This window comes from Musca autumnalis, unplaced genomic scaffold (assembly GCF_047663935.1).
Source record: "Musca autumnalis isolate F117 unplaced genomic scaffold, ASM4766393v1 scaffold_4, whole genome shotgun sequence".
In the NCBI taxonomy this organism is placed as follows: Eukaryota; Metazoa; Arthropoda; class Insecta; order Diptera; family Muscidae; genus Musca; species Musca autumnalis.
The window spans coordinates 118,241,015-118,252,600 of NW_027411977.1; the positions used below are offsets into that span (position 1 = coordinate 118,241,015).

Here is an 11,586-nt window from a genome sequence, read left to right on the forward strand (position 1 = left end):
ACTTAAATACATGGTTGTGTTTTATATACATGGTTGCATTTTGTGTACTTTATGTTATCAATTCAGGGTTTATTTACAATGGGTGTGTTCCTTTATGCTTACATACTTAATTTTCTTAATTTAAATATATTACAATTTTACTTTTCAATATACAAAGTTTGAGCTAAGGCCATGTTTATATTATAGCCTTTTGCAGGGTTAACCTTCTTTATGAGGATTTGTTTGACGTATATGTAATGGAATTGACATTTAAAACCCAGTGGGTTTGTTAAATCCGGTTATATATAAACGTACTATAAATCGATTTCTCTCTTAAAGGGTTATTTTACACATTAGCCAGTTTAGGTGGTGCCGGTAGGATTTTCTGAACCTTTTTGGGTCATTATCTCAGGAAGTATGGACTTGCCCACAAAAAAAATTACAACGTCGTAACAGGGGCCGCAATTGCAACCTGCTGCATCACAAATTAACAAGATTAAAGAGGAGTTGTTAAAGTATACTTTTTCCAAATTTTGTGTGGGAGTGGACCGATATAGTCCATATTAGAACCCGATCTAAGCCTGAAAGTAATATTACCAATAGCAAAGTTTGACTCAATTCGGTTACTCCCTCCTAGAATTATCATGCCCACAATCTTGGCGAAACATTTTGAACCTTTGTGGGGGAGGTACCGGAAGGAGTGGACCGATATGGTCTATCTTCAAACTTAAACTAAGTTTGGACAAAATATTGACCAAATATGTTGATCCGTTCGAGAGTTATCGTGCGCTCCAACTACGACACATGGTATTATATGGGTTGTTTGCAGTTTTTGTGCTGACTTCTGTGGAAGTATGGACTTGCTCCTGAAAAAAATTATATCGTCGTAATGGGGTTAGTGAATACAAGTGGCTGCAACAAAAATCAAAGCGAATCGAGAGCAGGCCTTTAACTGCACTTATGCAAAATTTTGTGTGGGAGGTGCCCGAAAGAGTCCATATTGGAACCTCATCTATGTCTGGTAGAAATGTCACGATGTGCAAAGTATGGACTAATTCGGTTACTCCCTTCAAGAGTTACCGTGCGGACAATTTTTCCGAACATTTTTGAACTTTTGTGGGGGAGGTACCTGAAGGAGTGGACCGATATGGCCCATCTTCGAACTTAAATCAAATCTGGACAAAATATTTCGATACCCAAAATTTGAACCGAATCGATTGATCCGTTCGAGAGTTATCGTGCGCTGCAGCCAGACAGACAGACAGACGGACATTGCTAGATCGACTCAAAATTGTCTGAAACGGATATCGTATAAACATACTTGGGGTCTAAAACCATTATTTCGATGAGGCACATTTTTGGTCGTATCAAAGTGTAAATACCCTCTTTAGCCTAAAGGCTGAGGGTATAAAAAATGGAAAATAAAAAAGAAATGGTAGACACCTTCAATTGTTAAATTTAATCTTTTCCGCCAACTTCTTATTTGTCAAACCAGCTGACTTCTTGCAAGTTTTTGCAAATTGCTGTTCGATAACAATCTGCAAATTTTTTGCTTCGAGAGAGTAAAAATGGTGGAGAGAGGTTACTGAGAACTTGCTGAGTGCTTGCAAGTACTTTTCACTTGCGAAGTTATCGTACACACCTAATGAATAAACAAGTTCTGGTTTCTCTATTTTTCTTCTTTTCAGCTTCTTCTTCTTCCAAATTAAACAACATAAATTATGTGGGAGTGTAATTCGTTGTAAAACTCCAAGAACACCAATAACTTAGCGACAAACTCCACTTTCCAGACAACAATTTATAACTTTCAAATACTATTAGCTATTATTTACTTTAATTTAAATAATTTTTCCGCGCAGACAAAATAATTTACACTTGCTTCATTTCAGAGTTGCCAAGGATTGTCAAGCTTCTACGTTCAAAAAATAACGATCCTATTCAAGAAAAGGCATTTCGGAAAACGGAATAGCATTGCAATAATTTAGCATATATGTATGTACGTTTGTGTGATCGTTGTCGTGTCGTTGAGGAGACTAACATGTTTTCAATAGAACTTTAGTCGTCTGATTTTAAAAAAAAAACCGAAGGTTATATTACGAAAATGAATAAAAGTTGTAAAGATTGTATATATTATGGTTATTTTCCAATATATTTTAATAATTATTGCCAAAAATTCTTTTGAAATTGATTTGTTTTTACTTGCTGTGCTTCGTTAACAGAATCAACCATGACTATTTTTCTCGTATTTCAATACATATGGTCTGTTCCAGAAATGCAAAAATCTACTAATTTTTACTACTTTTTTTTTTTGTTTTGTTCGATAACATAAAGGAAAATTTTTTATCGGTGTAAAACATGTTAGATTCTTGCAGGTTTTTGTATCATATAAGAATATGCAAAATCCGAAGTCTACTAATGACATATTTTACAGTACATTTTGTATGCTTTTATTAAGCAAACACATGTCGATTATAAATATTTGCAATCAGGTATGTGATGGAAATCGATTTCGAGTTCAAAACGAGTCAAAAACGACTGTAGGTGTGATGCATGTACATTTTCCGACATCGAATTGTTTTCGATATCGGTTTCATATTCCATTTTGTTCTATGGAAAAATTGATCAAAAAGACGTGTGATGCAATTCGATAATCGTTTATTTTTCTCGTTTTGAAAACGGTCATATTTTTGTGGTCGATTTATAAACGATGTAATGAATTTTGATATTTTTTAGGAAAAAAAGCTTGAAATTTAAACACGGATATAGAATAGATAAATTTACAATTATTCACCTTATATTTAGTATATTTCGTTAAGAAAATATTTGATATTTCAATAAAAAAAAAACGGATCAAAAATCTACTTTGAACATGTTTCTTTCCTCTAGATTAGTGAAGACATCCGCTAAATATGTTGTTTGCACTGTTTGTAAAGTTCTCCTCATGTAATTGGACAAGAATTTCCACACTAAACCTCCATATAGGCCAATTTAAACAAGAACACAAATTTATTTTATTTGTTTACATTTTTTTCGGCTTTTGCCATCGCCAAGACTAAAAAAGTGTTTTTTATTTCTATTTTCAAAGATGTCAATATTACAAGATAGGAAAAGTCAATTGTGAAAAATTAGCTGTAGAGGGAGTTAACCTCTGTTGCTACGATATCATAGCAACATTCTGTTAAACGAAAACTGTTATTCATTGGAATATAGACAAGAAAAACATTAAAACTCAAGTTTGACGGCATTCACTTTTGATTTTTTTATTAAATAAACAATAAAAAAGTAAAGAAATAAATTTCAGCCACAAAACACAACGTTAATGTTTTCTGCCGCGAGAAATGGGAATCAAAAATGATTGGCATTGCTGTTATCAATTCCAGTAAGTTGTGTAGCCATCTGTAACTAAAATGTGGAACTATTACCATATGTTTTTGGAAAATGCATTTGTTCGGGTCTTTATTGCTATACGTCTTTGCTATTTTTCTTCTTAGGGATCACCAATCCGTTTTTTGTTTGTGGGAATTTAATGAAATTGAAACAACGTGGAATTGGAATTCGATGCGGATCCCATCACATCTAAAAACAATTCACTCGTTTTGGGCAAATCGTTTTCATTGCAAATCGATTCGAAATTCATCACATACCTGAATAATTTTGTCGTGTAGATGTCTTAAAATATGAAATTTCTTGAAATTTTTTTTTCAAACTCCCACACTGTTTGCTGGGGAGATTTTTCCCACAAAATTCTCCCACAATTCAAGATAGAGAATGTATACTTTTTTCCCATGGGAAAAAATTCCCAATTCGAACTTCATTCAGAATGAGGGGAGATGGGAAATGGGAAAAAACTCCCACAAAATTTTATTCAGGGGCCTAATTATGTGATTCGATTCGATCGAGAATTTACTCGTGAATAAGTTTTCGACACGAGAAAAAAACGGCATGATAAGACTCGATCGAAATCGTTGATCGAATGTTTCGAGAGTAACCGGTAATCAAACTATGTGTTCTTCAGGGAATGTTATGAAGGTAGATGTCAAAAAAATGTGTTTATTTCAAAGCAAAAAAATAAAAAAACAAAATTATGGATGAAAAATGTAAATATTTGTGGAATTTTTTGAACAATACATTGAATAATAATTTCGGAATGAAGTTGTGCCAAGAAAATGTGAACATTAGTAATGTTTGCAAAATTGTTTTGACATTCTTGTTACAGTTTGGTAATACAACTACCTTAATAATTCTCTCTCAAAATAAATGAGAGAATTTGGTGGGTGTTTTGACTTAGCCTCTCTGAGAGAGTATTTCCTTTGGTAAACAACGGGGGATGAACTGTTTAAAATGCACTTTATTAAAAGTTGTTCACCTATAAAGTGAACTCTATTAATATTAAATAATTTTTTGTTTTGCAGAAATTCATATTTTTTCAACTTGTATTTTAAAGACTGCAAACACTAATTTTTGGTTAATGATAGCATGCATATGTATTTATTTTAATTCTAATTTTATCACAATTTCTCAAAACGACTGAATAGGACTTTTCCCAATTTCTCTTGTTATTTTGTGTAAAAAATGCTCACAATTATTTACTAATATCATTTTCCTCTATAAACCGTCAATAAACAACAATTGTTTACATTTTAAACAAAAATACAATAAGAAATCTTTCATTTCGTTTGTTTACGGTAGGCCACTTGGCTACGAGAAATTACTCGCAAATTTATGCTCAATTTCTCGATAATTTTACTCGATAACGTATGTTGTCATCCCAACTTTGAGTACTCGGGTCGAAACAACTCGATATCGAATCACGTAATTAGGCCCCAGAATACGAAAATGTGGGAATGGGAAAAAATTCCCAACTCCCATGCGTTCAGAATAGGGCTGTATAAAAAATGTCCATATTTACATTTTTTGTTCAACTCACCTTGATTTCTGTAGTGAGAGAAAAATGCCTCACATTCTCACTTTTTTTACATTTATGATAGCTACTCACGAACGTGAGTTTCGTTCACCCTTATGATGTTTATCAGGCATGTTCTGGCATTCACCTCTGCACCTCACGTGTATCGAACACACCTAAAGCTGGGGCCTAATTACGTGATTCGATTCGATCGAGTATTTACTCGTGAAAAAGATTTCGACACGATAAAAAAGCGGCATGACGAGATTCGATCGAAATCGTTGATCGAATGTTTCGAGAGTAACCGGTAATCGAACTATGAAAACCTATGTGTACTATGGGGAATATTATGAAGGTAGATGTAAAAATGGTGTTTTTTGAAAGCAAGAACCAAAAAAAAACTAAATTATGAATGAAAAATGTAAATATTTGTGGAATTTGTTGAACAATACATTCAATAATAATTTCGGTATGAAGTTGTGCTATGGAAATAAGAAAATTATTAATTCTTGCAAAATCTTTTTGACATTGTTGTAACGGATTGCTGATACATCTACCTTAATAATCCTCTCTCAAAATAAATGAGAGAGAGTTTGGTGGATGTTTTGCATTAGCCTCTCTGAGAGAATATTTCCTTTGGTAAACAACGGGGGATGAAATGTTTAAAATGTACTTCCCTTATACAATAAAGGCTAGTAATATTAAATATTTTTTTTCTTTTTTCCAGAAATGCTTATTTTTCAACTTATTTTTTAACGACTGCAAAAGTAATTTTTGGTTAATGATTGCATGCATTTTAATTCTAAATTTATCACAATTTCTAAAAACGACTGCAAAGGACTTTTCCCAATTTCTCTTGTTATATTGTCTAAAAAATGCTGCCAATTATTTACTAACATCGTTTTTCTTCTATAAAACTACAACAAACAACAATTTTTACATTTTAAACAAAAAGACAATAAGGAAATCTTTCATTTTATTTGTTTACGATAGGTAATTTGGCCTCGAGAAATTACTCGCAAATTTATGCTCAATTTCTCGATAATTTTACTCGATAACGAATGTTGTCATCCCAACTTTGAGTACTCAAGTCGAAACAACTCGATATCGAATCACATAATTAGGCCCCTGTTCTGCAACTCACAATACACCTAGTTGGGGTGTATTCCTCACACTGTAATTTTGATGGCGAGAGCTGAGTGAATCCTTATTTTTTAAAGAAACTAATCGAAATTTTCTCCAAAAACTGCATAGTACTAAAATCTAATGTGTTTTCTATTAGCATTTAAAAAATATTTCATTTTCTTAACAAAATATGATTTAAAAATGTATTTTTCCTAAAGTACCAAATTCAACATGTACGCGCTCTTGTAGAAGTTGGTTTCTTTGTTTACGTCTGTTTCGTAAAGCAAACGAACAAAGCGTACATACCCACACACGCATGTGTATTCGTTGATGTGCCAACGCAGACTGATATTTTTTCATTGTTAATGATAAAGTTTGAAAGCTGTAATAAAGCTTTCCGAAGTTCTTTCGTGAAATATGAAAGCTCTTTTCACGTGAAACACAGAACATCAATTGCTTTCACAGGTGAAGTGCATGTGTGATGTGAAATGGATACACGGTGAATTCCAGAACATGCCCCTATAATAAGGGAGGAGGCGAGAGTGAGAAAACTCACGGTGAGATGATGTTCATGATTGGGCTGATTGCCGTACGGAATCGAAAAATTGCATTTGGCAACGCGACACGACTCGCAATACGGAATCGACCCATAAAAATGATCTACTAATAATTCTATTAATTTTTGTTACCAAAAGAATTCTTTAAAAATTTAAATTTTTGCTTTTTTGTACAAATACATACATAATCGGGTATGTGATGAAAACCGAATCGACTCGATTTGCAGAATCGAAGTGGTATATAATCGGAGTGCCGTTGATCATATATATAGTTTTGCTTCGCAAACGTCCATTATTTGAAACATACTTTTAAAATCCATTCTCAATTTTATTAAAATATTCACCAAAATTAGAGATATACGATTTCGATTTATGGCAAAACGAGTCGAATAGAGTTGGGCAATTGAACGACCTAGTTCACTGTCCTAGTTCAAAAACGTATGAGTAACATCATACAAACTAACGTGAAATAATAAGTATACGCATTTTGTTCAAAGAAACTACCGGTGTCCATTGAACTAGATTGTGAACTAGGTAGTTCAATATAGTTCAATTTGCACAACTCTAGAGTCGAATCGTTTTGCATCACATATCTGAATACCAATTAGACGTTATGACGGGTCTGTTTGCAATTTTGGATACGACAACGCCAACCGTAATAAGGGTGATGGACTATGTGCATTGCCCAAAAATAAGACTACCACACCAAAGGTATTTATGTTTTAATAGTCATTTTTATTAATAAATTATTTTTGCTTTTTACATTAAATTTGTTTTAAAGAATATAAAATTCAAGTATGAAATTCAAAAAGCTAACATAAAAACGAAAAAGTTCATGAGAAAAAAAACACAAAAATTATAGATGTCTATAAATTAGTTGCTTGGATTTTATTTGTTCTTTTTTTGGTATTTAATCAAACCTTAGAAACTGCGATCTTACAAAAAAGTAGTAATTTAAATAAAAAATGAATTAAGACTGGATAATGGCATGAGTGATGAATGAATGGCATACGCCACCGCTTATAACGCGGCAATGATGAGTAAAGTCATAATTCTTCTATTTTACACAACACAAATGGATCAGAAACACAAAACTACTACATCAATGTGTTCCACACATCCTTGGAATTACTTGTAACAGTCTGTTATCTGTCGAGTATGTGGCAAACTCTTATAAGCTACTTATTATACGTTAAGAGGAAGGGCGGGGTTTAGGTATTTAATCGACTTCTTCCATGTGAGAAGCATCTTCGGTATCATCAACCAATGGAGGAGCATCACCGGCACTTTGAGCTTCTTCAGCAGCCATGGGCTCGTCTTCGTCGATACCGAGACCAAGCTTGATCATACGGTAGATGCGGCTAGCGTGAGTTTGTGGGCTTTGCAGGGAGAAGCCAGATGAAAGCAGGGAGGTCTCGAACAACAAGATAACCAAATCTTTGACTGCTTTGTCGTTCTTATCGGCTTCAGCCTTTTGACGCAAGGTTTCGATAATTGGATGATCGGGATTGATTTCCAAGTGTTTCTTGCCAGCCATGTAGCCCATGGTGGAGGTATCACGCAAAGCTTGAGCCTTCATGATACGTTCCATGTTAGCGGACCAACCAAACTGTGATGTAACAATACAACATGGAGATTCAACTAAACGGTTGGAGACAACAACCTTGTCGACTTTGTTGTCCAAGATGGATTTCATGAGCTTGCAGAGGTTTTCGAATTTGGTCTTGTCCTCTTCGCGCTTCTTCTTTTCTTCTTCATCTTCAGGCAATTCCAAACCTTCCTTGGTGACGGAAACCAATTGCTTGCCCTTGTATTCCTTCAAGTGTTGGATGACGTATTCATCAATGGGTTCTGTCATGTAAACAACTTCAAAGCCACGAGCCTTGACACGTTCAACGAAGGCCGAGTTGGCAACTTGGTCCTTGGATTCACCAGTAATGAAGTAGATGTGTTTTTGGTTCTCCTTCATGCGAGAAACGTAGTCAGCCAAAGAGCAGAAGTCATCACCAGAGGCGGAAGTGTGGAAGCGCAAGAAGTCGGAGATCTTGGCGCGGTTGTTGCTGTCTTCATGGACACCCAATTTCAAGTTCTTGCTGAATTGGTCGTAGAACTTCTTGTAGAGTTCCTTGTCTTCGGAGAGTTCTTCAATCAGTTCCATGGTTTTCTTGACCAAGTTCTTACGAATGACCTTCAATACTTTGTTCTGTTGCAACATTTCACGGGAAATGTTCAAGGGCAAATCTTCAGAATCGACGACACCTTTGATGAAGTTCAAGTATTCGGGGATGAGGTCTTCACAATTGTCCATGATGAATACACGACGGACGTACAATTTGATGTTGTTACGTTTCTTTTGGTTTTCGAAGAGATCGAATGGAGTGCGGCGGGGGATGAAGAGAAGGGCACGGAATTCAAGTTGGCCTTCAACGGAGAAGTGTTTGACAGCCAAATGATCTTCCCAATCGTTGGTGAGGGATTTGTAGAATTCACCATATTCAGCTTGGGAGATATCATCGGGATTGCGAGTCCAGATGGGTTTGGTCTTGTTCAATTCTTCGTCTTCGGTGTACTTAACCTTGACGGTCTTCTTCTTTTTGCCATCCTTGTCTTTCTTGTCGGCATCTTCATCTTCACCAACATCTTCAATCTTTGGTTCATCGGTTTCCATATCCTTCTTCTCTTCTTCCTTCTTCTCATCTTCACCCTCATCATCGGAAACTTCTTGGTCGCGTTCCTTTTCTACCAACAATTTGATGGGATAGCCAATGAATTGAGAGTGTTTGTTGACAATCTCCTTGATTTTGCTTTCTTCCAAGTAGTCGGTCTGATCTTCCTTGATGTACAAAACGATCTTGGTGCCACGACCCAATGGTTCAGAGTTGTCGGCACGAACTGTGAACGAGCCACCGGCAGATGATTCCCAAACGTATTGTTCATCATCGTTGTGTTTTGAGGTGACTGTGACTTTGTCAGCAACCAAGTAGGCAGAATAGAAACCTACACCAAATTGACCAATCATAGAAATATCAGCGCCAGCCTGCAACGCTTCCATGAAAGCCTTTGTGCCGGACTTGGCAATAGTACCCAAATTGTTAACCAAATCGGATTTGGTCATACCAATACCGGTATCAATGATTGTCAAGGTACCAGCGGTCTTGTTGGGAATCAATTTGATATACAATTCCTTGCCAGAATCCAATTTCGAGGGATCGGTCAATGATTCATAGCGGATTTTGTCCAAGGCATCGGAAGCGTTGGAAATCAATTCACGCAAGAAGATTTCTTTGTTGGAGTAGAATGTGTTGATGATCAATGACATCAGCTGAGCAATCTCAGCTTGGAAAGCGAATGTTTCAACTTCTTCTGGCATCTGTAAAGAAAACAAAAACACACGTGTGGGGTAAGATTTTTTGTATGCAAAAAATTTAAAGTTACGGAGGGCGGGAGGGTAGAAAATATGCAATTTAACAATAAATAAAAAACACATTTTGAATGCATGTTATTTATGTGTGGTATAATTTCCGTTGATGTTAACGATTTAGAATAATTATTCTATTCTAGGTCAGAAGAAAGGACCTTGTACCAATTTGTCACTGTATGGGGGGAGTGTATTGAAAAAGGGAAATAGTGAATCACCAATACTGTAATTCTAAAATTTTCCAGAACCTTGAGACATTACAAGAATTCTTTCATTTTCCAACAGATTTTATTCTTTCATGTAATCAACGATTTTTTATTTTCACGAAATCACTTTGGGATAAATTTAATTAAAATATGCATTCAAACTGACTTATATAGGACGGAATTGCATTTTTTTATAATAGAATATAGCTAAAAACGTTTTCTTACCTTTGCTGTTTATTTTATAATTTCACAAAAATTCAGGAAAGTTTATGGTGTAATTCAAAATTACTATTTTTTTAATTTTTTGCAATTGTAGATCACTCTTTTTTTCACACAATTCACCGTTTTTTTCTTCAAAGAAATTCAATTTGACTTTGTTCCTCTTTTCTTGGTTTGGCTTTTTGCCTTTGTCACGTTTTGTTCAAGTTCTGTTACAATACTAATGCCGGTAAACTCTCTGCGGCCGAATTTATACACAATCGCATGAATGTTGGAAAACACTTGAATGTTCTAGAACAAACTACCCTCATTTCCGTCGACATTGATGACCATCATATGGTCGAATATTTGTCGTCTACCAGTGATATTCAAACTGTATTTGTTAGGCATTAATTATTTAAGAGAACAATGAACTAAACAACCCTCTCTTTGCGACAAATTGCAATCAAAATTTTCTCTCAATGTGATTATAATTAATAATTATTATTTCTCTTATTTCTTGTTGTTGTTGTTGTTTTTTTCGTTTCGTTTCGTTTCTGTTTTTCATTTTTCTTTTCTTCAAAACAAAAAGCATTTTCAAAACATCATCGGGAAAATAAAAAATAGAAAAATAATAAAAATAAAGTTGAAGTGATTGAAGTGAAGTTATTGGTAATAACCGGAAAAATCGAAGAAAAAAGGCGAATGAAGTTTTATATCTCTGTTTTTCTTAAAAAGCCTAAAAAAAAGAAAAAAAAAAAGAAAAAACTCGGTCCAAACATTTAAAATGGCAGGTGAGTATTGGAATTATTGAATTGAAGAATTTAAAGAATTTTTCCCAGCAACATTTGTCCAGGAAACAATGAAGAACTTTTTCATTGCTTTGGAGTTACTTTTTCTTTCATGCATTGTCGCCAATGTTTTTTCTCAAAATATAACTATTCTCGAAATTTTTAGTTACATTTTGAGAACTTTTAGTTACATTTTGAGAAGAAACTTTAGTTAGTTAGTTTCCTCTCAAAATGTAACTAAAAATTCTCAAAATGTAACTAAAAATTTAGTTACATTTTGAGAGAACAGATAAAAAAGTGTTATTTTGAGAGAACAGATAAAAAAGTGTTGCCGTTTTCTTTTTGTTGTTCTATTTGTTCCCCATTTTGATTTTATTTTGTCATTGCCAAGGCATATTCATATAAGGTA

General features: G+C 34.4%; 1 protein-coding gene across 1 annotated transcript; it reads right to left on the bottom strand.

Annotated features, from left to right (window-relative positions):
- Nucleotides 1–7,278: 7,278 nt before the first annotated feature.
- On the bottom strand, nucleotides 7,279–10,971 carry Hsp83 (Heat shock protein 83). The gene is made up of 2 exons (XM_073981489.1): nucleotides 10,414–10,971; nucleotides 7,279–9,934 (listed from the first exon to the last, which is right to left on the bottom strand). Exon 2 carries the CDS (start codon nucleotides 9,932–9,934, stop codon nucleotides 7,784–7,786), a length of 2,151 nt encoding a protein of 716 aa, XP_073837590.1. The 5' UTR covers nucleotides 10,414–10,971; the 3' UTR covers nucleotides 7,279–7,783.
- Between the last annotated feature and the right edge of the window lie 615 nt (nucleotides 10,972–11,586).